The sequence below is a fragment of the Piliocolobus tephrosceles genome, chromosome 3 (genome assembly GCF_002776525.5).
Source record: "Piliocolobus tephrosceles isolate RC106 chromosome 3, ASM277652v3, whole genome shotgun sequence".
In the NCBI taxonomy this organism is placed as follows: Eukaryota; Metazoa; Chordata; class Mammalia; order Primates; family Cercopithecidae; genus Piliocolobus; species Piliocolobus tephrosceles.
The window spans coordinates 16,460,863-16,487,296 of NC_045436.1; the positions used below are offsets into that span (position 1 = coordinate 16,460,863).

The following is a 26,434-nucleotide window of genomic DNA, read 5'->3' on the forward strand; positions in this document are numbered from 1 at the left end:
GGAAGGAAGGAAGGAAGGAAGGAAGGAAGGAAGGAAGGAAGGAAGGACAATAAGACTGAAAAAAAAAATAGGGATAGGAGCAGACCACACAAAACTTAAGGAACTTTGGGACCAGAGCCCTAAGGAAACCAAAACCAATCAGCACAGTTAAAATTGCCACAAATTTTTGCATTTCGTATCATAGTTCATCTTTTGCAAACTTAACACCCATAGGCTTGTGTTTTCCTTTTTGTAGGTCTTTGGAGACATTCATTTTTAATACAGAGCAATTTCACCAAAATTAAAAGTATAATCCAAGGATAGCCTTCTTCAGCAATCAATTTCCTTCTCAGTTTCTTTGGATGCACGTGCAGCTTCTTCAGACAGCTAAATACAGCGGCAAGTAGAGTGAGTGGGTCTTAAAGCCAATAAACTTCCCATGTCTTTCACTAAAGAAAAACACTTCTGCAGAAGATAATTTTTGTCCCCTTAAGGTCTTCATAAATAATTTTTATGGCAATCTCTTTAGCTGTGAGAAACCTTATTCCTGATCACTTCTAAACATTACTATGCGAGAGGAAATCTATGAACCACAAAGACTTACACACTGAATTGATATAATTTCCCTATTTACCAAATGCACAGGAGTCAATACGCATCAAAGAAACACATATTGTAGTAGACAGACTGTATGTAATGGTTCTGGAATAGTCTGAGCTAAATTACCACAGGTGACCATGCTGACCCACTGCGGGAAAGGGGCGTGTGTTCCGCGATCCACACTGCACTCTAGCACCTCTGGGTCTATTGGCACAGCCTGTCTTTTGGAAGGAACTGATAACCTTTTGGCAGAGAACAATGACTAAATACTTTGAAAAGACTGTTAGCTCAAACACTGAGATACTCTAGGAGGAAAGGGTGCAAAAAACATCCCTTAATCTCTGTTAGTGTTTCCCATGCGCAAACGACTTATTCTGAAGAGAGAAAAAGAGTCAAGGTTTTCCTGAAATTGTCTGTCACTGGGGTGGGATGTTATGGGATATCTAGCGGTGCCACCACAAATATTTTTCAAACTAGTCTCCAGGAAACTTATTCTAAATTCATAGGTGGGGGTAGAGGGCTGTGAAATATAATAAATGCAATGTGAGTTTGTAACTTTTTATCAGGCGTACTTTGTGATTTGTAACATTGGTGGCAGAGCTAGAGGGATGAAGGAGGGAAATGAAGATAAATCCTCTGTCAATAGAGCAACCTGGACAAGAACCAGAGAGTGGGAAGGCTCTCATCAACCAAATGAGGTCTGGGAGCAGAAGGACGTTTCCACCAAGGGAAGGGAGCCATCTAGAACCTATCAAGGGTAAGAAGGCACTTCAGGGAGAAAGGGATTCAAGACTGCTGCTACTCTGCTAACGGAGGTTTAGAGAAACAAATTACCTCAATTTCCAGTTTTTGTAGCCTCACTGAAATAAATACGGTACCTCCCTAAACTGCTGTGGAAATGGGAGTAATGTAAGTTAACTCCTGTTTTTTAAAATAATTTCAGTTTGTCTAAATACGTCTGTTGTTAGCCAGAACCTTAAACAAAAATCAACTTGAGAAAATTCTAACACGCAATGTATATATGTTTTTGTGTTTATATGTGTGTGAAGATGAAAAACAGGCATCAGAACACAAGGACTTATTTTAAAGTAAATCTGGAAAACCCTTGAATTCACAAAGTACTCTAGTTTCCAAGAGTCAAAATTTTCAGGCCAGTAAGCAACTTGGGTCATCTGAAACTACTTTCAAATGTGTTTTCTGAACATGAGACCTAAAGTTGCCAAACTGTAGTCTGAAAAACGCAATATATTTTGGGCAATCTATGTAAAAAAAGGATTGTGTGTGAAAAATTGTTATCAATTAGTTTGGATGGTCAGATAGAGCCACCACATATTCCAAAAACAGAAACTAGGGCAAAGTACAAATACCTCTGCATAAACATGATTCATAAATGTATGTGTATATATGATTTCTATATATTCTAAATATTTGTCTTAACATTTTAAGGTTTTAGCTCTAGCTGAAATTTATGGATAAGTAAAAACAAATTAAAAGGAAAGCTATAGTATTCCAACTAAATCAATGTTTTAAAAATAGCAACCATTTTATAAATTATAGCAATACATTCTAAATAGCTTGGTAGATATTAAAGAGAACCTTTAACATGGATAGAGAAGAAAACCTCACAAACACAATTCATGTTAGGTAAAATTACAGTATAAGAGTCAATATGTATTTTGGACTCAGGTAAGAGGAGAATTATCTGGCATATAAGGCATGAGTGTAAATGTAAAATATATCTTTAAAAAATATTTCCCATAGACAAGTTTAAGAAAGATATTAACAATCTTACTAACATGTGCATAGCTCTTAGAATTTTCAAAGCACTTTTACATCTATCATCTCACTTTATAATTGCAACTAAGATAGCTTTCTACAAAACAGAAATGCAAAAGGTGTGTAGGTGGGAGAAAAGGTTAAATATTAGAAGCAAATGAATTCATTCAATAAGTCAAAACATTTAATTCACTTGTTTGAATCAAAATACCTCTGATTGTCTGCTTTGTTGGGCAGAAAAAAAGGGTAAGAATAATTTCTAAGTGTTTGCGTCAGCAGTTCACAGTGAAAGGAAATAAAATCCCAAACTGTATCAGAAGAAAATCTAACCTATCTACAAATAGAACTTTCTACTTCTTCCCATGAACAGGCTCCTCATCCTGACTGGCTCTGCATGAATTCATCTAAACCAGGGGGCAGACCAGTTCGGGTAAATGAGTTTTGGGCAGAGTGGCTTGTTCTATCCTAACCAGCCTCTTTCTGTTAATGGCATCACTACTCTTTGTGTTACTGAGCTTCAAAGCCTTGGATTTATCTTGGATTTCCCCTTCCACTCCATCACCTCCCAAAGCCTACTGCTTCTAACTCTTTTGTTCTCTTACATTGAATCTCCTTTTTCTGGTTCTATAACCTCCACTGGAGTTCCCACTCGAATGCCACTAACCCTCTAACAAGTCTCCACCCCCAATCTACTCCAACACCTCTACTAGTTTGAAATCCGCAAAGTTCTCTTTATAAACCTTCAATGGGTCTTCCCAAATACCAGATTCAATGTAGGCTCTGTGAATGGCATGTAGTCTGCCAATGCCCTACTATCTTCCCAGCTGTATTTCTCTCCACATAGCTCCAGATCCAAGGAAACCGGATCCATGAACTACGTGTTCATGTCTTCTGCTACATGTTCATGTGCCCTCTTCCTAAAGATACCCTACGCATCCTTCAGGGTCTTCCCTAGTATTCCCCTCAACTATCATTTTCTTTTCTTTTCTTTTCTTTTTGAGATGGGCTCTTACTCTATCACTCAGGCTGGAGTGCAGTGGCGTGATCTCGGCTCACTGCAACCTCTGCCTCCTGGGCTCAAGGTATCCTCTCACCTCAGCCTCCCAAGTAGATGGGACCACAGGGATGCACCACCACGCCCAGCTGGGTTTTTTTTGTATTTTTGGTAGACACAGTGTTTTACCATGTTGCCCAGGCTGGTCTTGAACTCCTGGACTCATGAGATCAGCCCACCTCGGCCTCCCAAAGTGCTGGGATTACAGGCATGAGCCACCATGCCTGGCAAAGTATCCTTTTCTGACTCCCCTGTAACTTGACCTCTCACTCTTCTGAACCACATTATTAAAGACCTTTCTAAAGGTTCCTACATTCTGCCTTACATTATAGCATTCTTTCCTTTGATGCTGAGCCCCTTGAAGGCAGGGACAGTGCATTACATATCAGAGATACTCAATATCTATTGAACTGTGAAGAAAATTATATTTGTATTTTATAGAAAAAAAGTGTGAAGGCAGGTGAAGTCATTCTTGGCTCAAGTCTTTAAAAAAGAAGTAGGCCTCCAGTTCACTCAAAAGACTGTTACTCACCCTTTTAACAAGCAATCAACAGCCAATAAATTACTCAGTCAGTGAATGTAATTCAAAGCTATCACATACAGAAGTGTGAGTCATGCCAGCAGCTGGACACTTCTCTCCTGCTTCTAGGGAAGAGAACATTCATCTACAAAGACTACAGAACAGCCACAAGAAGGAACAAGCTAACCACAGTGTCAGACGTCACAGCTGGACAAACAGCCCAAGCCTGGTCTCTAAGCTATGCAGGTGCCTCATTTCTATGACAGACAGAGGCAGAAGAACAAGGCGGTTAGGGCCTGTGTTCTGAAGCGGCAAAAAGCCAGCCACAGCAAGCCAGCTTCTGAGGCGCTCCAAGCACATTCCCCACGAGGGATGAGGATGAGGAAGGGTGCATCCTCATGTGCACAATATGGATGTACGATATGTTTTCAATATGTTGCCAGTAAAAGCAGACACGTGCTAATATGCATATTAGGTAATATGCAACTCTTAGGCGATTTTTATTCATGGTTGGTGTTTTTTTTTTTTTTTTTTCTGAGACGGAGTCTGGCTCCGTCGCCCAGGCTGGAGTGCAGTGGCGCGATCTCGGCTCACTGCAAGCTCCGCCTCCTGGGTTCCCGACATTCTCCTGCCTCAGCCTTCCGAGTAGCTGGGACTACAGGCGCCCGCCACCTCGCCCGGCTACTTTTTTGTATTTTTTAGTAGAGACGGGGTTTCACCGTGTTAGCCAGGATGGTCTCGATCTCCTGACCTCGTGATCCGCCCGTCTCGGCCTCCCAAAGTGCTGGGATTACAGGCTTGAGCCACCGCGCCCGGCCGGTTGGTTTTTATTTTAGAGAAAAATTCCAAAGATTGTCCCCATTCTAAAGTATAAATAATTTTACTTAGAAAATTATGTTATACTCTGCACTGAATTGTAAGTGTTCAAAAAGGAATGAAGTCTGTCTCATTTTTTTTTAAAGTGTGAGACAGAATCCAGTTTAAAAAATAATTTGGATTCAGTTTTAAAAAGTTTCTGGGATTTATTATATTTGAGCATTTTGAAATATTAAAAATGACTTTTATCACTAGTATAGGATTTCAAAGAGAGGCTTAGGAGCATTTACTAAAATAGATTTGGGCCTTTTAATTTTATTGGAGACACAATATTTACAGAAATAATACACAAAAACATGCAATGTCCTGTTTCTAGGCACTGTTCCAGTAGTGCCAGAGGAAAGAACATGGGACACAACTGGCTATGCAAGGCATGGAAGAAGGAAAGAAAGGAGACAGGAAGGAAACTGCGGGGTGGAAGGAGGACTCAGAGATGCGAGGTTCCCATGGAAATCAGTGTGTCTGAAATTTTTAAAGGAGATGAAGGCTTTAGCATCATGGAAGGTACTAGCGGAAGCAAGAGGATGTAGATAAGGCAATGTGTGACATTCATATTTTCCAAAAAGCAACAGAGCCTATCAAAGCTAAATAGTAACTGAAAACATCTGAATGTTAACAACAAGGTAATGAAGAAAATACCATGGCAGTAAAAACAGCTAATAATACTTAGGTTTCTAACCAACAGGCTAATAAAAGACTTTTTGTAGTCAATTATGTCATTTAACTCTAATGCTAATCCTGAGAGATTGGTATTGTTAGATCTGTCTTAAGGTTTAGGTAACTGAGGGTTAGAGAGGATAAGTAACTGGTCAGAGATCTCACATCTAGTGATGGCATTAAGGTTTGAACCCTGGCTGATTTCATTCATACATTCATTCATTCTCGATGGATATTTACCAACTGGGTACTACTACTGAGTTCCTACTTGTCAGCTACTAGGATTACAAATAGGCATGGTTCTTGCTCTTAGGAACTTATCTAATGAGAAAGACAGCCAATAAACAATTTAATAAGCCAATATCTAATTATAAAATTTGATAAATACCATGAACAAAATGGCTAAAGAGAAGTAATAGAGAATAAAGTGGGGCCTTAGCAAATAAGACAGCATGGTTAGAGAAGTGCAAGTGAGCCTAAAGGCTGGGAAGAAGCCAGCCAGTCATGGGAAGAAAGGCAAGCATTCGTGGAGGATGGAAAAGCATATGCAGAGGACCTGAGACAGGCCAGCACAGCTGGACTACGTGGGCAAGAAGTAGAGTAGCAAGAAGAGGTCTGCAAGGTGGATAAGGGCCACAGCATGGGGGCTGCTGCACGTTAGGAGTTTGGGTTTTAAGTGCAATGGGAAGGCACAGAATGGTTTTACATTTGAGTTTCTAAAAGACCACACTGATTTGTGTCTCAATAATAGATAGTAAGAGGCAGGAGTAGAAATGGGAAGACCAGTAAGGAGACTTCTGCAGGATTCCAGGAGAGACGATGGTTGCATGGCTTCAGGTGGAGGCAGATGAGAGGAAAGAAGCGGACCTCAGAAGTGATCTGGGCTACATTTTGGTGGTAGAACCAAGGGGCTTTGCTGATGGACTGGATGTGAGGGGTTAAGGGAGGGAGGCGCAGAGGATGTCTCTAAATCCTGTGCCCTGTTTTAAGCCTTGTACGTCGTTTAATTTTCTTAATGTATCTCTTATATTGAAAAGTTAGCTATATTTATATTGGTGTTTTAAGTGACATATTTTTAAATAAACAGTTCAAGTGCTAAAATCTCTGTTTCCAAACTGCTAAGCTAACCCTCTGACTGTAACATCTGTACTGAGGTACACTACTTAGAGAGAGATACATACCTCAGGTGTGCAGTGATGGAAATGAAGGGGCTTTCACACCAAACCACCTAGGGGTGACTCGGAGTTTTGCCATTCTTCTGGGTAAATGCAAAGAAGTCACAACTCTGAGCCTCAGACTTCACACACTCAGGTAAGGGCTCTCTCACAGTTTGGTTGTGAGAATTCAGTAACTTATACTAAGTCCCGGCCTGCAGCAGAAAGTCTCCCTTCCCTTCTCCCCCATTACAGTGATGAGAATGCCACCAGTCATTTTGCAAAGCACCTGTGTAACCAAGATGAGGGATCTGACTGACTGCTACACTGAAGATAACTGAGACACACTCTAGATGAGGGGCTCTAGATCCTGTTAGGGGTCCTACAGGGTCCTCATATGGCAGCTCTCACTCTTTAACAGCCATCTTTATCTCCTAAGACCACCAGATAAAACACAGAACACCCAGTTAAAATTGGATTTCTGGGAAATCCAATTTAAAAAAATTTTTAAGTATGTCCCATGCAATATTTGGAACATATACTAAATTTTTTCACCGTTTACCTGAAATTCAAATTTAATTGGGCATCTTGTATTTTTATTTGCTAAATCTGACAATGCTATCTATGACTAGGCAAGTCTCTACTGGGAATAAATTACTCCAAGATTCTGCCTTCACAGCCCCTGGAGATGTTCTGACTCTTCTCTGTATAAGAGGTTGTATCTCTCACCATCATCCTGCTGCACTTCCACTCCTATTTTCTTTGCACATTTCACTCATCTCGTCTCACTTTTACCAATAAAGGTACAGGAATACTCAAAGTCCATTGAATGGCATTGTATCAGACACAGGATTTTACTTAGCGGTCATAAAGAATGCTGGTGAGCAGGTGTATGTGTATGTGTGTGAGTGTGTGTGTGTACATGATACGTGTATGTGAATAGGTATGGGGGCGTGAGCACCTGCTGTATTAACCTTTTAAAAATTAAGATGATGCTAACAGTACGTCATCAGGAATATATTCTGAGTGTTTTCTAGTAGCAGTGAATTAAATTTCCAGCTACATTCATGAAAGCTATGTAGATCCTATAGTAGTAGAACCAGTTATTGAATAAACTGAAAGAGAAAAGTTTTGAGTTCATTCAGTAATCACTATCCATCAAAAGTTAAGAGCTGAAAATCTTTCATTTAAAAATCATACTATGTGAAAAGAATTGGAAATCTTAGGTCACAGTTTTATTTATCTGAGTGTTCCTTTTGCTGACAGTCAAGTGTTTCAATTCCCAGTTTCAGTACTGAGGAAAAAAATTAAAGGAAACATAAATCTAGTTCATTATGCTAGATACCCAGAACACTGTTACTGTTTGCTATTGTTCCACAACAAGATAAGGCACTTGCTCCAGAATGAAAATCAACAAATCAAGGAAGTATTTAATAATGTAGTTGACTTACATCCTGGTGCAAGCTCATTTTCTCACTGTGGACTAGTAACAAAAAATTCATAGACCAGTGCCAGTCTGGGGACCTTAGTTTGAACAGCACTGATGTAGAGTGCCCCAGAATTTTATACAGCCTACCTTCAATACAATGGCATAAATGTAGGGACCGCCTCCTTCTGACCATTTTGCTGTTCAAAGATCCTCTTATTTCCTTGAAATAAAGGCATCAATAATTTCTCCATTCTAACAATCTAACTAAACGTAAAAACCTATGAAAACAACAGCTGCCCCATTGTTAGAAAGAAGAGGATGTGTGCTTACTCTTCTTGGCGTAAGTCATTGACGCTGCGGTCCAGTGAGATCATGTCACTTGCCACCATGTTAAATCCAAACTCTTTAATGCTGGCTTGAATTGCATGTTTGAATTCTGGTCCCAAAACCAATGGCTTGGCTTTCTCTCCAGGGCCACCAACCACTCCAGGAGGCTCAGGTTCTTTGGGTTCAAAGTTACCGAGGATCCCTGGGCGAAGCACAGGATCACGGTAGGTGAATGTCTGAGGCTTAAATGTGAGATACTGCCTCTGCATGATATCTTTCTGGGAATCTCCTCCAGCATGGTGCTCTTGTTCATTTTTGGCCTTGTTTTTTCTTCTAATAGACTCTAAGTCCACTTCTACTCCTTCAACATGAGGCCATGGTACCACAGGTTTGAATCTGTCCTCCCCAGGAGCTAGTCCATTGCCGCCTCGGTTGGGCATGGGGTCATTGACATCTCTGTCTTCCTATACAAAAGGGAGGGGATATACAATGAGTATATGAAGGCAAACCACCACAGTAGAGTTCATGAGACCAATTTTCAGGTTTAAAAAAAGGCTGAGGCAACAATAAAACAGTTTGGAAAACAAGCGGGACATTAATCAGGACTTCCCATTAGAAGACAGCTTTCAGAGTAGAGAGGAAATACCAAGAAATAGGCTATCGCCTCACCTTACTATTTCAAAATTAATGAAAGGATGCATTTTTACTTCTCCCTTTACAAACCTACCTCTCTATCAAAGGCCCCTTAATAAAGCATATTTTTAAGGGTTAGAGCAAAGAAGTTCTAGAATCTTTGATTAAAACAGATGCTTAATAGGTCATGTTTATACAGTATGTGGTTTTCCCAGTTGGCCCGTGTGTGATAAATATAACCTTTTGTCGGTAGCACAACCATATGGTGGCAGTGGTATTAGATGGATGTCACTGTCAGCAGGCTGGCTCAGTGCCCCAAATGGCAGAGGAACAAGGCGGGGATATGCAGAGTCCCAATTTGGTATTTTTTACTCATTGAGAGTTTATCTGAATTCAGAAGTATAAAAAAAGCTAATATCTGTAACTAAGTCAGCTTGGGCTTTTAAACCACTCCCCCATACCTAGTTTGCCCCATTCCAGAAGCAGCATGGGTCAAAACAGATTCTTTGTACAAGGATATTCATTCACAGTAAAGGGTGCCTCTCTTTGCTGTTTGGACCGTCTTCATCACCTATGCAGATCTTCCAGTCAGATATTATCAGTGCTTTTGCTTCTGCCAGTACCATTCTTTGCACAAGACACTGTTTCTCAACATTGGCATCACCTTGATGGCTTTGAAAAATGCCAATGTCTGTGTCTTACCCTCAGACATTGTGATTTAATTGGTCTAAGTATTTCGATTTTTAAAAGCACTCCTGGTGATTTTAATATACATCTAAGCCTGAGAATCACTGGCTTAATGGGAGGGCTGCTCATTATAATTAGACAAGAGGATTATAGAGGACGTAGCTGGGGAAGAGGCAAGGTGCACACAGAACAACTGTAAAATAGGCTGATGGGTCTGCCACTTCCCTCCACACTAAGACTGTGTGATTGCCCTACAGATAGAATTAGCTACAGATAGATTCCCCTACAGTCATAGTATTAGCACCACCCGACCAAAATCTTTCTACAGGTTTAGAGCTACCTTGAAAAGTAAAGTTTACTAGTTTGCCTTAAAAAATACAAAAGTAAGTCTCTAAGTATAATGTTGATGTATAGGTGCTCTCTATGAGTAGTTTATCTAGAGGCAAAAATCTTTATAGAAAGTCAGTTATTTCAGATGTGAAGTTAGTAGTTAACAGATGGCAAAGACTTGATTTTCAAAAGTTCAAAAATAGGCATGCAAAGCAAAATTCAAAACATCCAAAAGGGCATGTAGTGAAAACCAAGCTTTCCTGCCTTTCCTTCTGCAGAGGTGATTACAGCTACCAACTTATTGTGAACTTTTCTAGAATGTGATATGCATGTATAAACATACATGTGTATATATAACAAGATAATTTTTTTTGAAGACGGGACATAGATTTTAACTAACTCATTAAAAAAGGAACCTGTAAGATATTACAACTGGTTCAAAAAGAAATCCAAAGGACAAACATAAATATCAAGGATATTGCAAAGAATTTACAAATTGATGCACATCTGGTTAAACTGGTCACTCTGCGTAGGGCAATAATCAACTACATTCCACCAGAACAACTTGCATTTCAATGGACAAGAGTCTTTTGCATCACTCTCAGTTTTCTGTAATTTCCAGGACTGTAAAATAGGAAAGGGTGAGATAAGTTGGAAAGTTCAGTTAGACAGTCATCTTTTGGGACCATTTCAAAGTTTTTCACAAGTTCTCCCCTAAATAGAAAAGGCAACACAGCCTGATTGTATAAATGTGATGCCTTTGTTCAGGTTTGTGTGGTACAGGGTTGAGAAAGCCTCTGGATCAGCCTTCTGATTGTCATATCTCAGGGTCTTAGCTTGAGCCTAACCTGTGAGCCCTACTAAGGGTCAGGGTAAGTGAGTAGAAGGCTGTTTTGCTGGAAATCATATTCAAGAAGGACTGAAGATTCTCTTGGGAATTAACTAAGTAAAGTATAAGGCAAGCATGACTATAAGAGAGAAGTAAGGGGTGATTCTGATGATGGAAAAAGTGTTTGTTTCTCCAATTTATCTCCTGGCTCCTTCCAAAATTATACTTACTTATGTTAGTGTTGTAAATAAATTAATATAGAGATATCATTATAAAATGTTGTAACAAACTGGTTCCAAGTTGTTGATGCTGAAACAAGTATAACACAAAAAGGAGAAAGACATTCTCCTCCACTTTAGTTTTTCCTATCACAGGCTCAAGAGAATTGGTAAACAGGGAGGTAAGGAAATGTTATTAAATACATAAGAGTAGTTTGAACAGCTCATACGATGTCAGCATCCAGAAGCCATAGCATCCACTAAGTTACCTAATGTTCCATACAGAGGAAATTGAATATTAGAAGAATATAGAATATGATAACATGAAATCAAATTGTGAAATACATGCTATAGTCTAGGTTGGCCTATGCTAATACCAAAATTGCAAATTTAAATATTTTTCAAATTCAACTATTTCAATGAGAGAAATTTTAATGGATTAAAAATTCATGTTTATTTTCCTCCAAAAGCTGTTTTTTTGTTTGACTTAATGGTTCTTTGTCTAATCTTAAACTGTTGGTGTTCTTCAGGGTTCTGTTATTAGTCTATTTGTCACTCCTTCCTCATGCTGGGTTATTTCATTCTCTTCCAAGCTCAATGACCAGTTTTATAGTGATCACTGCTACATCCATTTCCCCAGCCCATATCACCTTTCTGAACTCTAAACCTCATAGGCAACTGCTTCCTGAACATTTCTATTCATCTCTCTCTAGTAGCTAAATTTAACATACCAAAAACTGAACCTATCATTCACCTCACATCACAAGCCTGTTTCACTGACTGTCTCCTTACTTCAGGGACTGAAACCACCATTCACTCAACTGATGAAATCCAAAACTTCTTATTCTCTTTTATCTATCCTTCTGACATCCAATTAATCATAAATTCCTGTCAATTCTATCACCTGCATAGAGCCTCCATCTGGCCACTTCTTTCTATCATCCTCACTGCTGCTGCCTTAATTCAGGCACCCTCACCTCTGAACAAGATTTCAATAGGAATAATAGTGATGATGGTAAACACTGTGTCCTAAGTGCTTCACATATATTAACTTAATCAATCCCATGAGTTAGGTACTATGATTGCCATGTCTATTTTATAGACAGGACATCTGACAGGGAAGTTACCCAAGATTAGAATCAGTATGTAGCAGAGTCAAAATTTCAATCCAAATAGTCTGGCTCAAGAGTCCATACTCTTAACCACTATGACCTAGTGCTTCTCACCCTGACACATGTACTTCCTACACAGCAGCCACAGGGACTTTTCTAAAATTCATATATCAACATGTTTCTTTCCCTGCTTACAATATTCCAGCAGTAGCCCACTGCCCTCTGGAGAATATACACTCCTCAGTGGGGTTGGCAAGGCTTTTAAGCTCTAGACTGCATTTATGAAATGTCTCCATCACTATCCATGAGAGAGGAGTCAGCTAACTTTTTCTTCAAAGGGTTAAGTAGTAAACATGTTTGGCTTTGCAGACCACAGGGTCTCTGTGGTAATTATTCAAGTCTGCCTCTGTAGTGTGGGAGCAGCAATAGACAATATGTAAATGAATGGGTATGGCTGTGTTCCAGTAACCCTGAATTTAGAGACACAGGTGTTGGGCTGGATTTGGCCCCTCAATCCCTGCACTAGACTGTAAGTTCTGTGAGTGCACAGGCTATGTCCATCGCACACACCACTGTATCCCCAGTGCTTATCCTGGCACATAATTCCTCAATAAATACTCACTGAATAAACGAATGAATCCTAAAAGTTCTGCTTTGGAGGTAAGACAGACTCTGAAAAGAAAAGCGGAGATAAAGAATGGAAAATACAAGATGGGAGAGCAGGGCTTAGATCAGATAGACCTGTACTGGCAATACCTTATGAATTCACCAAGAACATAACTCTATATTCCCTCCACAGCATTGTACTTTTAATAATGCTATATAATAGCACCAGAAAAATTGAGTTTGCTCACTTCTCAAAGGCTGCATGTCATTAAATCTGAAGGCAAAACCAAATACAAGAATTGTCTGTCTAACCCCAAGTCAACTAAGAATTATATGATTCGAACAATGGCTATAAAGTAGTGTAATACTTTACTCCCCTGAGGAGGAAAGCTACATACTCCTTCTGTCTAAGAGTGAATGAGAATCAGTAGATGCCTCTGTGACTCACTGATACTATAGTGCCTTCGTAAACACCAGCTGATGCACTCTACAGTCCAAACCAATGAATCACTGTTAAACAGAAATGGAAAAGAGGATGAGTAGATAATTTTCCAAGATCAGTATGTTCATAAAGGTGGAAATGGAAATGGACTGAAAAATATAATCACTTATCACTGGATGGTAATATGGATTACCAGAAGTAAGGTCAGGGCAGTCTTACAACTTACAAAGTGCCCCTTCTTACCTCCAAATCCTGCTTATACGTAATATTTTTCCAAGATGGCCATGCTTTGGTAGAGATAATATAAATCCAAAGGGATTTAGAAAAATGGTCTTTAGAGCAAATGACAGTAACTTAGGCTTGCTTGAATTTGAAATCGTAGGTGAAGCCTAGAAAACTAAGCTTTTAATGATGAGCTTATGCAGTCACACGATCTCTTGAGAAATGACTTAGCTTTAGGAAAGGGCCACTGCTTGAACGACATGCACACTATTTGGTTATCATTCCTCATGAGCCACAGAATTTAAAGGCATAACAAGCCAAACTTCATTCTGTGATTTTTAACTCTCTTGATCAAAAACACCTTTCATCAGAAAAATCCTACCAGCATCCTTTCTCTGGCTGCACTTACCTAAAAGGAGCAGAAGGTATGGGCACAGAAAGCAGAGAGGGAGGTGGTAAAAATAAATAAGCTCCAGAAATGCAGAGGGAACAAGGCGTGCTAGTAGGCTGGGGCTCCCCAGACTCTCACCAACATGTGGCAGGATGTGGGTGGGAATGTGGGGTGCACCAGCCTCAGGACCCTTCTTTCTCTCTGCTTAGTTACAGCTGGATGGACTAGACATTTCCTGCTGACTGAAGACCTCCATGTCTTGCTCCTTTCAGAGCACTGAGCGATGACTGCATTGGGAGCTGTAGCCCTGCTGGGCATGGTCAAGGAATTTGTCTGTGCTTAATCAGGGCTTAAAATGCATAAGCCCAAGATTAAACAGAGACCTTACCCGTCCTTGAATATCTAGAATGTCATCTATACAGGAAAGGACCCATTTCCAAGTATATTTTAATATCCCTAAACTAAAAGGAGATGGAAGGCCACTTTTCAATGGCAATGCCTCTGTTAGCAACTACAGCAGAACTGAAAATGGATAAAGTATGCTTTCAGGTAACTTTACGGAAATATAAAACTTCTACATAAGCTGTGGGTGTGGCTTAAAGTATGACATTCTGGTAAAAATTATCTCCTCAAAGAAATATACTAGCTTAGAGGAATTCCTATTGCTTGTCTTTCTTTTTTTTTTTCCTTTCTTTAAGTATCAGGCCAAGATATAAACCAAAGGGCAACAAAATAGAGAAAATAGTAGAGTTGACATCATAATGCTCCACTAAAAGAAATCCAGGTCAGCAACTCTAATACTGTATATTAAACTTAAGCAGGGTAACCAGGCTGAGTACTATACAGTAAACCAGTTCGTCCCAAACTTACTTTACGGATTGAAACACTGGTACTCTTGACAATGGAGTGCAGCCTATTAAGTAACAGTTAATAGTTATATCTTTTATTTTTATCTCAAGACTTCTGATATACTATGGCAACTGCAGTTACAAGTGGGTAAGTCTGTGATGCAGTTTTAGCCACCTACTGGAAAGATTTTATCAGGTTTCTAAGGGGGTATTTTGAGCCAATTAGATGCCACCCCCTTTAACCAAATAAGCAAAATATATAATACAGTATATAATAATACAGATCTATCCTGTACTATAGTGAAGAATACTGAAATAAATAAGTATCTTCCTAGGCTGCAGGGATCCATGACTGTGCCACTGCACTCCAGCCTGGGGACCACAGCTGTGACCCTGTTTCAAAAACAAAGGTATCTTCTTAAAAAGTTGTCTATATCACATTTTTGAACACCTAGTCATCTGAATAAAAGGAAGATTTCCATTATATAAGAGCCTCCCAATAAATCTCACAATTTTGCAACTTGTTAACTCATCTTAGGATTTTTATGCATACCATTTGGAATTCTTAAAAGAAGTCCCCATCTGTATCAACACAATAATTTTCTAAAGATCTCTGTGCATTCTGTGCAGTAATTGTGATCAACCACACAACATCTAGACGGGGTAAGTTTTAAGTCTTGGGCTCTTTTCCCCCAGTTTTAATGCAATTTCTCCCACACCATTAGGATAATTTCATGATTTGCCTGACTTAACAGGAAAATTAAATGTACCAAAAACACTACAGGCTCATTAGAAAAATACCAACTATTTCTTTTCCTTTTTTTTTTTTTAATAGAGATTGGGTCCCAGTTTGTTGCCCAGGCTGGTCTTGAACTACTAAGCTCAAGCGATCCTCCTACCTCGGCCTCCCAAAGTGCTAGGATTACAGGGGGTGAAGTACTGTGCCTGGCTAATCAACTATTTTTTGTCATCTCTTTGAGTTATTGAAGATAACCTCATATGAATATTATCCAAAACCATCTACACATTCGCATCCAGTGCAATTCCCTGCCTTCTGGAGACGGAATTCCCTTTTTAAACAGAAGACAAAGCATGCACAGCCATCCCCCTGTTTCTAACCCCCCACAGAGCTTCTTCCTCCAGGTGAAAGATGGGGAGCTAGATCTCAATGTGAAAACCTTTGAACCATTCTAAGCATTTAAAAATCACTGAAGAAGCCAACCAAGGGTTAAACAGGTTTGTTCCCACCAGACTTATTTCGATTTAGTATATAAAAAATATTGACACATTAGTCCCATATGTTCTGTCTTTGGACGATAATTATGCACTGATGATATGCCCAGTCTTGGTGTTGCCCAGGCGTGGTGGCGCATGTCTATAATCTCAGCACTTTGGGAGGCCAAGGCGGGCAGATCACCTGAGGTCAGAAGTTCAAGATCAGCCTGACCAACATGGAGAAACCCTATCTCTACTAAAAATACAAAATTAGCTGGGCATGGTGGTGCATGCCTGTAATCCCAGCTACTCAGGAGGCCTAGGCAGGAGAATCTCTTGAACTCGGGAGGTGGAGGTTGCGGTGAGCTGAGATCACGCCATTGCACTCCAGCCTGGGCGACAAGAGCAAAACTCCATCACAAAAAAAAAAAAACAAAAAAATTAGCCAGTGTCCAATTTCCATCGTCATCTCCATTTCAAGTAGATACATGAGTAAGTATTTGACATTTAATTTCAGAGCACTGGACATTGGTGAGTGAATACTTTTTGGTGGGGAGGCACCTCTTCACTCAGGCTTTAGGAAAATTGCTCTTCAACTGACAAGAAATATTATCTTTATTTTGCCAGAACCCAATCTTAATGGACAAGTATAACTTTCTTTAGATGATATAAATTTATTTAAAGTGTTTCAGAGATAAGAGGCTATATTAAGAAGAAAAACTTCAGAAATAAAAAACCTTCTAAGTCATAAGTTTGATCTTTTGGAACTCTAGATGATTCCAGTGATTAGGTATAGTTTACAAGTGGTTTTGGCAGTGATATTAGTAAATATGGGTAACAAATCCATTATATTTACTCAGAAGTATATAGTACAATTTTGAACAAAGTTTAGTTCATTCAAACTAAAGTAGATGATCAAATTTACTAAAGTTATGCTAAATTTACTTTTAAAGAACCATAACAATGCACTGCATATTTTAAAGGCATCAGGGTAAATTACAAAATAAAAACTTTCAATTCTCAACATATAAGTTAAAATTATTACTGAAAAAGGGAGATTTCATACAAAACCTTCTTTGTGTTAACACTATAATGTCTAATGTTCTATTTTGTAAATGTGAATTTACCATTAAGCACACAGTAGTTCACACCAGCACATTTAAACTCAGGAACCAACTCCTGGGAAACTCTGCCCTCCTCCTATGGTCCTAGGTCCTGTTTTGTTTGGTTGGTTGGTTTTGTTTTGTGTACACAAATGCATTCTGCTTTCGTACCTGTGAATATTTCTTTTTTTTTTTTTTTGAGACGGAGTCTCACTCTGTCGCCGGGGCTGGAGTGCAGTGGCTGGATCTCAGCTCACTGCAAGCTCCGCCTCCCGGGTTCACGCCATTCTCCTGCCTCAGCCTCCCGAGTAGCTGGGACTACAGGCGCCTGCCACCTCGCCCGGCTACTTTTTTGTATTTTTTAGTAGAGACGGGGTTTCATCGTGTTAGCCAGGATGGTCTCGATCTCCTGACCTCGTGATCCGCCCGTCTCGGCCTCCCAAAGTGCTGGGATTACAGGCTTGAGCCACCGCGCCCGGCCACCTGTTAGTATTTCTAACATTGCACTTCTGTATTGCCTTAGTATCTGTTTGTATGTTTCTCCCCAATCAGAAGTGAGGGCTCTTTGAGGACAGATAGTGTGTATTATTTATCTGTGTGTCCCGAGTACCTAGTAGACAGCAGCTACTCAGTGCATGGTTTGTTCATGGATGAGTAAATGGAGAACATCGAGGTGTGGCTCATCTATTACCCTGCTGGAATATAAACTGATTTTGGGTCTATTATCTTATGCCACTGCTTGCCTTGGTTTAAGCTAGCATTTTGGGAATCCAAATGAGATAAGTGAAAACATTATTTCCCTACATATCTAAAATTTGAATAATCCTTTTTTTAGTTTCTTCTCTTCCTCAGATTTGGATAAATCATGTTGGCACTTCATGGAAAATGAGTACTTTATTTAAACATGAAAAAGTAAATCTGCTGATGTTAGTCTTAGTTCTCTTGGCCAATTTATCTTGCAAACAGTTTCCTGCTAAATCAGGTCAGAAAAACATGAGTTAATACTCAAGTGGGAATAAATTTTAAAAACAAGCAAGTAATTACAGGACCAAAATACAGGTTAATTTTTGCAACAGAAAAATAAACAACAAATTGATTATCGTTTTACAAAAAAAACTTTTATTCTTAAGACTGTTTAATTGGAGCAGATCAAAGTTATCATTGTAAACAATTAAGAAGTCTATGTAACACATGAAATTTGAAAATATTTACGAAATCTATGTAAGTTCTATCTTTCAGAGACCTTATAAAAATTCATGCTTTGGCTCATAAACTGAATCATAAATATGCATCACAGGTTTAAAAAATATTTCTTATTGTGAATATTTAATATTAACTCTAGCTGATTTGAACTGAACTTGAAAAAAATTAAACATCAATATTAAATAGTCAACATATCGTGTTGTAGTATATTTCAAAAGGTGATAAAACTGTATTTGTCAAAGTTTATGCCATCATTTCAGTGGTAAGAGCACGTATGTCAAGACAGGCCTATAAATACAAGGCACATGAATGCCACTGAAAAGCCCATCTCCCACAGGTAGTAAAAGGCTGATAATAATACTTTTTAGAAATAATAAAAGGATCTAGTAGATTTTTAACTCTTCATGTTTAGGAGCTATGCAATTTTCAAAGAATTTTAAAAAGAAAGCTCCTAAGTAGCACTTTTATTCTAAAGATGAGACATCATAAATTACACAAAATATTTTAATAAAAGAGTCAATATTTTACAAGAAATATCTTACCACATTATTCCTACAAAATGACCTGTCTAAAAATAAGAAAGGTATTGGGAAAGTGAAGAGAAAAAAAAAATGAAAGCAAAGTAATGAAAGAAAGATTTAAAATAAAATTTGTGAGAAATTTTAAACACATGAATAACTTATGTATGCATATATATTATGTATGCACATGGAGAGAGGAAATATACATTTAAAAACCAAATGGCTTAGTAGGATAAGAAATAAGAAATTAACCCTGCTAAACAGACCCTTCAAAAGAACAGCCATAGCATTTCATCAGGTAGAGAAAGGGGAACTGCTTAAAAGCTGAATTGATTGAAAATGAGGTCACATCTGCTCCTCTTCTGCCCACTCACATAATGTTTTGGAATGAACTTTCATTTTGTGCCAATCAACCCTACTTTAGTACTTAGAAGAGCTAAGACTCTCTCTTTTCTTGATCCTCTTTAAAATATTTTAAAATAGCATTCCCAATAACAATCCCTGGAGACCACACTGTTAACACTTTTTTTTTTTTTTTTAAATCCAGGGAAGTACTTATTTAGTCCTATCCTTTGATTCTTGTTTCCAATATAAGTGCATTTTACAATCTAATACCAGCCAAAGCCAAGCATACAGTTTAATTCTTAATCCTCCTTCACATCTGGCAAACCCAGTGAAACCACATAATGATTTCCAAATCTTCCTAAAAACCTTATAGGAAATTAAAGTCACCAACAGAATTATTATGACACTAAGAAAAACATTTTACTGAGTGAGAGCAGAATGAGGTCAAATGTGGCATTTGTGTTGGGAGAGAATGTTTGTTATATCTTTTGAAAGGCAAAAAAGCAATGTCCTATTATCCCTCTAGGGGAGAAACTCCAGAATGAATATAGCACTGCCACATGAAATGTTACTACTTTCTGCAGCTGGAAATGCATAAAACGGCTCTTCCTCCACTGCATCCCTGCTTTGCCCTGAAGCACGGCTTACGTAACAGCTCATAAAAAAAGTATTGCAATGTGTCGCTTTACAACACATACATTATGATTGGTATATGATAACCTTCTCTCGGAAATCTGAAAAAATAACCAGGGAAAAAAATACCTCAAAGCTTTCAGGGCAGATGCATCATTTTAAAGCCTGGAACAACATTTTATTACCATGTCATGACTAGAAATCCATTTTAGGAGGGTGTGACAATGTACCGTAATTATGTGAGACAGAAAAATACAGTCAGAGTAGATCAAGGTTATTTATGTAATAAACTTTTTGACATTTTACTTTTTAACTATCAACAGGCCTGTTCTCAAGAAAGAATGCTTATTCATAGTGATACTCTGGTTTGTCATGAGTGTTATTTGTCATTCAGGTTACTATTTATATATCATTAAAAGATAAAAGAACTGCCTTTTTAGTTATCCAAATATTTATTACAGGTCTACTATATGCCAGACACTCTATATAAAGTGCCATGTTATAGAAAAAGGCCCTGCCTCTAAGGGAGTCACAGCCTGGAGGAAGGGAATGCCTGAGCAGGCCTCAGTGACCTGATCTGGGTTTTGAAAATAGTAGAGGCTCCCCAGGACATAGGCGGTGGGGATGTAAGGTGGGGCATGAGGAAAAGGCACAAAAATCATAAAAACATGGAGTGCTCAGAGAATGCCAAATCATTTGCTATAACAGAAGGGCAGAAGATGAAACTCGAGATACTGGCAGTTCCTCAGAGGGCCTCTTAAGAAATGCTGAGGGGTTCAGACTTTATCCTCTTACATGGGAGCCATGAGATCAAAGCTGAATTTTGGAATGAGTACTCGGATAGAGCAAATGAGTGGGAAGAGAAGCCAAGATGTTGTCAGAGACATAAGAATAAACTTAAAAATAAAATACTACAGAAGGCAAAGTGGGAGAGAACTTCAAGACAGGAGTGGTCAACAGGGCTAAAAACTACAGTCATGATGTCAAAGTAACAAGAATGACAAAGTCCAAAGGTACAGGCCAGGGAAGTATGGTAATGGCAGTGCTGCAGTGGGGCCTGCTCGCCAGCTCTCTCACAGACAACAGTGGAGGCCCCAGGAGCATGGAACTGTAAAGGCCTCTGGACTCCTCGCAGCTCTCTCCCACTCAGCTAGAGGATGGATCTGTCATACTGCTTTCCACCGTCTAGAGCACACAAAGCATTTTTGTGATCCCCTTGTTGCTATGCCCTAGACATTCCTTTCAAACACCTAACTGATGGTTCAACAAATATGTACTGAGTACCTACTATGTACCAGGTTACAGAGATACAAAGGTAAGCAAATACATCCCTGCTTTTGTTGCTCTTTCTGTCTAGTGGGGCAGACAGATAAACAAATAATCACATAAACATGGTGCTGTAAGAAACTTCAAGGAGAATTGATCCAATTTAGGAAGTTAGAAAAGGCTTTCTTGCGACCAGGCGCAGTGGATCACGCCTGTAATCCCAGCACTTTGAGAGACTGAGGCGGGCGGATCATGAGGTCAGGAGATCGAGACCATCCTGGCTAACACAGTGGAACTCTGTCTCTACTAAAAATACAAAAATTAGCTGGGCGTGATCGCGGGCGCCTGTAGTCCCAGCTACTTGGGAGGCTGAGGCAGGAGAATGGCGTGAACCCGGGAGGTGGAGCATGCAGTCAGCAGAGATCACATCACTGCACTCCAGCCTGGGCGATAGAGCAAGACTCCATCTCAAAAAAAAAAAAAAGAAAAAGAAAAAGAAAAGAAAAGGCTTTCTTGAGAATGAGTACATCTCTGAGCAAAGATCTGAAAGAAGAGAAGTTAGTTAGGTAAAGAGAGGAGAGAAGAGTGTCGCACGTAGAGAACATGTTGTGCAAAGTGCCCGTAGCAGGAAGCCCATGCTAAGCAAGAAGGACTAGATATGGCTGGAGTACAGAGTGAGGCGCGCCTGGGGCAAGGTGAGGCTGAAGATTAGGTAGTAGCTAGATCAAGCCAGGCCTGGTGTCCATGGTAATGCAACTAGACTTCATCTGAGAGCAGTAAAAAGCAAGTTAATAGCTTCAGTGCACCTTGGAAGGGACAGAAGCATTTTGAAAACAATCCCCTGGCTGAGTAATAAGACCTGGAAACAGGCCAGAGTGACCAAGGATAGATTCGGGAATAGATAGTAGTAGTCTGGATGAGAATCTTGGTGGTGGAAGAAAAAAAGTGGAAAGTGGACAGATTCAAGGGTAAATTAGTGTCTTAGTCCATTTGTATTGCTATAAAGAAATACCAGAAGCTGTGTAATTTATAAAGAAAAGAGAATATTTGGCTCACAGTTCTGCAGGCTGTATAAGAAGCATGGTACCAGCATCTCCTTCTGATGGGGCCTCAGGCTGCCTCCACGCACGGCAGCAGGGAAAGGGAGTGGGTGTGTGCAGAGATCACATGGCGAGGGAGGGAGCAAGAGACAGAGAGAAGGAGGTGCCAGGTTTTGTTTTGTTTTGTTTTTACAATCAGTGCTTTTGGTAACTAACAGAATGAGAACTCACTTATTACAGTGAAGATGGCACTAAAACAATACATGAGGCATCTGCCTCCATGACCCAATCACTTCCCATTAGGCCTCACCTCCAAAATTGGGAATCAAATTTCAACATGAGCTTTGCGGGGACAGACATCCAAATTATAGCAATTAGGAAGTAAAATGAGCAAATGTGATGATGGATTGGATATATGTGATGAAGGAGAGGGAGGTATGAAGAATGACTTTAAGATTTGCAACTTATTCAACTGGATACTGTTCACTGAGAGAAGAAACACTGAAATAGACCAGAATTGAAGATGATGAGTTCTTTTAGATATGCTGAATTTGAAGTGCTTCTGAAACATTCAAGAGGAGATGGAAACATAGAATTTATAGCTCAGTGAAGAGGTCTGGACTGGAGAATATAATTTGGCGGAAATCTTTGTGCACATAATAATTGACTCAAGAGCTAATAAAATGAATGATGAAGAGATTATAAAGTGAGAAAAGGAAAGGACCTTGGATCCTGGCCTTGAGGAATCCAACCCTTACGTGATTGATGGAAGAGGGTGAGACCACAGAAGAGACAGATGACTAGTCCAATATGTTGAAAGAAAAACAAAAACCAAAACAGTGTGTTCAAGACATGGTGAAGTATGTCAAGAAGCCAAGTAAGATGAGGATTGCATTTGGTAACGTGAAGTTGAAGTTGACTGATAACTTTACTGACAGCTGTTTTGGTAGGGTAATGGTGTCAAGAGCCCAACTGGAGTGAGTGGAAGTGTGGAGCTGGGAGATGTGGAAAGAGTACAAATAAGAATAGACAACAGTTTTGAAATATGTGCCTGTTAAGGGACGAATAGAGATGAAGAAGCAGCTGGAAGAGATATTAAGTGGAATGAGAAAATTTAGTTTGTTTTTAATAGGAAAAGCTTGAAGATTTTTAAAAGCAAAGGAAATGGTGAAACATTAAAAAGCATGTGAGAAAAGGGATAATCAAGTATAGAAAGTTATTGAGAATGTAGAAGGGATGGGAGCCAAACCAGTCATGGGGACTGGCCTGGTTGGGAGGAGGATACCCCCTCTGCTGTAATAGGAAGGATGGAATTGGCACAGATACTGGATTCCAAATCCTTAACCACTGCAGTCTGAATTAATCCAACAGTGTCTTCCATTTAACCTATTCTATATATTGCATTTAGACTTACCTCTGTTAAACGCTGCAGATACATGAAAAAATACTCAACATCACTAATCAGGGAAATGCAAATCAAAACTGCAATGAGGTATCATCTCATCCGAGTCAGAATGGCTATTACCAAAAAGACAAAAAATAACAATGCTGGCAAAGATGCAGAGTAAGGGAACTCTTACACACCATTGGTGGGAATGTAAGTTACGACAGCCATTATGGAAAACAGTATGGAGGTTTCTCAAAAACCTAAAAATAGAACTACCATACGACCCACCCATCCCACTACTGGGTATTTATCCAAAGGAAAGGAAATTAGTATATCAAAGGATACCTGCTCTGTCATGTTGACCGAAGCACAATTCACAATAGCCAAGATACGGAACCAACCTAAATGTCCATCAGTGGATGAAGGGATAAAGAAAATGTGGTATGTATACACAATGGAGTACTATTCAGCCATAGAAAGAAATCCTGTCATTTGCAGCAACATGGATAGAAGTGAAGGTCATTATGCTATATGAAATAAGCCAGGTACAGAAAGCCAAATACCACGTGTTTTCACTCATATGTGAGAGCTAAAAACGTGGATCTCACTGAGGTAGAGTAGAACTGGTTAACAGTGGCTGGGAAGCGGAAAGGGGTAAAGAGAGATTGGTTAATGGGTACAAACATATACTTAGATAGAAGGAATAAGTTCTAGTGTTCAATATCACAGTAGGGTGACCATAGGGAAAAACAATTTATTGTACATTTCAAAATAGCTAGAAGAAAAGATCTGAGGCATTTCCAATACAAAGAAAAGGAATGTTACAAGCTCACACCTGTAATCCCAGCACTTTGGGAGGCTGAGGAGGAGGATCTCTTGAGGGTAGGAATTTGAGACCAGCCTTGGCAGCATAGTGAGACCCCCATCTTTACAATTTTTTTTTTTTTTAATCAGGAGGGCATGGTGGTGTGTGTCTGTAGTCCCAGTTACTTGGAAGGCTGAGGTGGGATGATTGCTTGAGGCCAGGAGTTCGAGGCCACAGTGAACAATGATCGTGCCACTGCCCTCCAGCCCGGGCAATAGAGCAAGACCCTGTCTCTAAAAAAAAAAAAAAAAAAAAAAAAAAGTGCAATGTAACATATATCCTAATTACTCTGATTTGATCATTACACACTGTATGCATGTATCAAAATATCCCATGCACTCCATAAATATGTACAATTCATAGGTATCAATCAAACATTTATAAAAACCACTGCTTTCTAGTATATGTCAGGGATTTTTTTTTTTAAGAGACTGAAAGCCTCCCTAACCAGGCTCCACTATGTACTCACTCAAGCTGTCCCTGTACTCATTAGTCAGTCATGCCCCTTCAGGAGGTGATTTTAAAAAATCATTTTCAGTCCTGCCTCTAGGGTTTGCTCACTTAGCAGCCTTAGCCTACAGCACTGCCCTGCTTTCCTCCTCTCTTCCTTCTAGGTTCAGTTCCAATTCCATTTATAAAGACTCAGCCCCCACCATCTGCTCTAGCTCCAGTGATATTTTTCCCTCTTATGAATTTCTACTCAATATTTTTATAATTCTCTAACTGTCCTATATGTTAGTTTTTCTTCCCCAACCAGACTAAAAAGCTCTAATTGAGGAGAGTCTTAGTCTTTTGCTCCTTTTGCACAGGAAGAGCTTCTATTATGTGTCTTCCTTTCTCCTATATTCTGTGCCATTTCTATTTTCCTTATCTCCCATATACAAAATAATAACAGTTATTCAACAGGAAACATGTTTCCTGGCCTTCATATACTTAAAAGAGGGTCTGCTTTATGTTTTTTAGATGGATTTTGGGGGCAACATCATCAGTGCAATTTCTGATTTTAAAAAATAAAACTACTAGACACTGTTAAGTATGTTACATACTCCAATCCTCACAACTATCCAGTGAGACAGGACCTGTAATTTTACTCTCACATTTTATAGTTGAGGAAGTCAGAGATTAGAAAGGAGATTACATATCATTAAGTCACACAATTAGTAAGCCACTGATCTAGGTTTGAACCCTGGCCTGTGACTCCTGATCCTGTGCTGGTGGCCACAGTGCTAAACAACTTCAAGAAGACTGCTTGATAATGACTTCTACTTTGTAGAAACCCAGACATTTACAAAAACAATTAACTTGAGAGGCCTTTAAAACATGCAATAAATATATACTTTAATGTCTCTTTATTCTGCTTTTTAAAATCATGTTATAAGGCTATCTTTGGCAACCAGTTACACCAAAGTAGCAAATTCTGACTCTACACAATGAGATCTGCCTGTCAAAGGTGTTTTGTTCCTTCGACGTGTTAGGTCATGATTTCCCCTGACAGCTTGTGAAATAAAGGGAAAAACATTTTTAAAAATTTAATACAAAGAATTAAGTCAGTTGTCCCATAAGTAAGGACTAAAGTGCTTTTCATCCTATGTTAAGCACACTGTTCTGACTGAGGTACTACTGAGAATTTTTAGATGTTCAAACTATCGCTAATGAATACTCTTGCCTTTTTATGACCAAAAGTAGTGCTGTGGCTGTGGAAGAAAATTAAACTATTCACGATTGAGCCCATTCCTATAGCTTTGCTGATATTCTACTCTAACCAAAAATTTATCAAATGCCTGGTTCCATAAAGACAGCAGAAGATAATTACACCATCACAGAAGAATTTACTATATTTCCCAGGACATGCTAACTAATGTAAGACCAGAGTTCCATTTTTTTCCCTCCCATAATGTAAGACGTATCAATGAGAGAAAGGGGGAAAACCCCTCACAGAGTACTTATCCAGAAATACAACCAACAGTCTGTTTTCTAGGACACATGAGAATGTTCACTATGAAACCCAAGTGAGGATTAGGAGTGACATATCAAAACACTGAACACTACTTTCATAGAGAATAACAGGGAATGTTTTCCTAATTTAATTTCTGATTTATGTAGTAAACAGATTATACTTCTATTAAAACATTAAGAATATGATAGTTAACTTTAACTTCCCATTAC

At 39.1% G+C, this 26,434-nt stretch overlaps 1 protein-coding gene across 4 annotated transcripts in view; it reads right to left on the minus strand.

Annotated features, from left to right (window-relative positions):
- Positions 1-26,434, minus strand: part of GALNT7 (polypeptide N-acetylgalactosaminyltransferase 7) — a 150,835-nt gene that overhangs the window by 65,327 nt on the left and 59,074 nt on the right. For all 4 annotated transcript variants that reach the window (XM_023229082.3, XM_023229089.3, XM_023229105.3 and 1 more), the window contains one exon: positions 8,376-8,836. In XM_023229082.3, the coding sequence (XP_023084850.1) occupies positions 8,376-8,836 (461 nt within the window). The remainder of the gene's footprint in view (positions 1-8,375; positions 8,837-26,434) is intronic.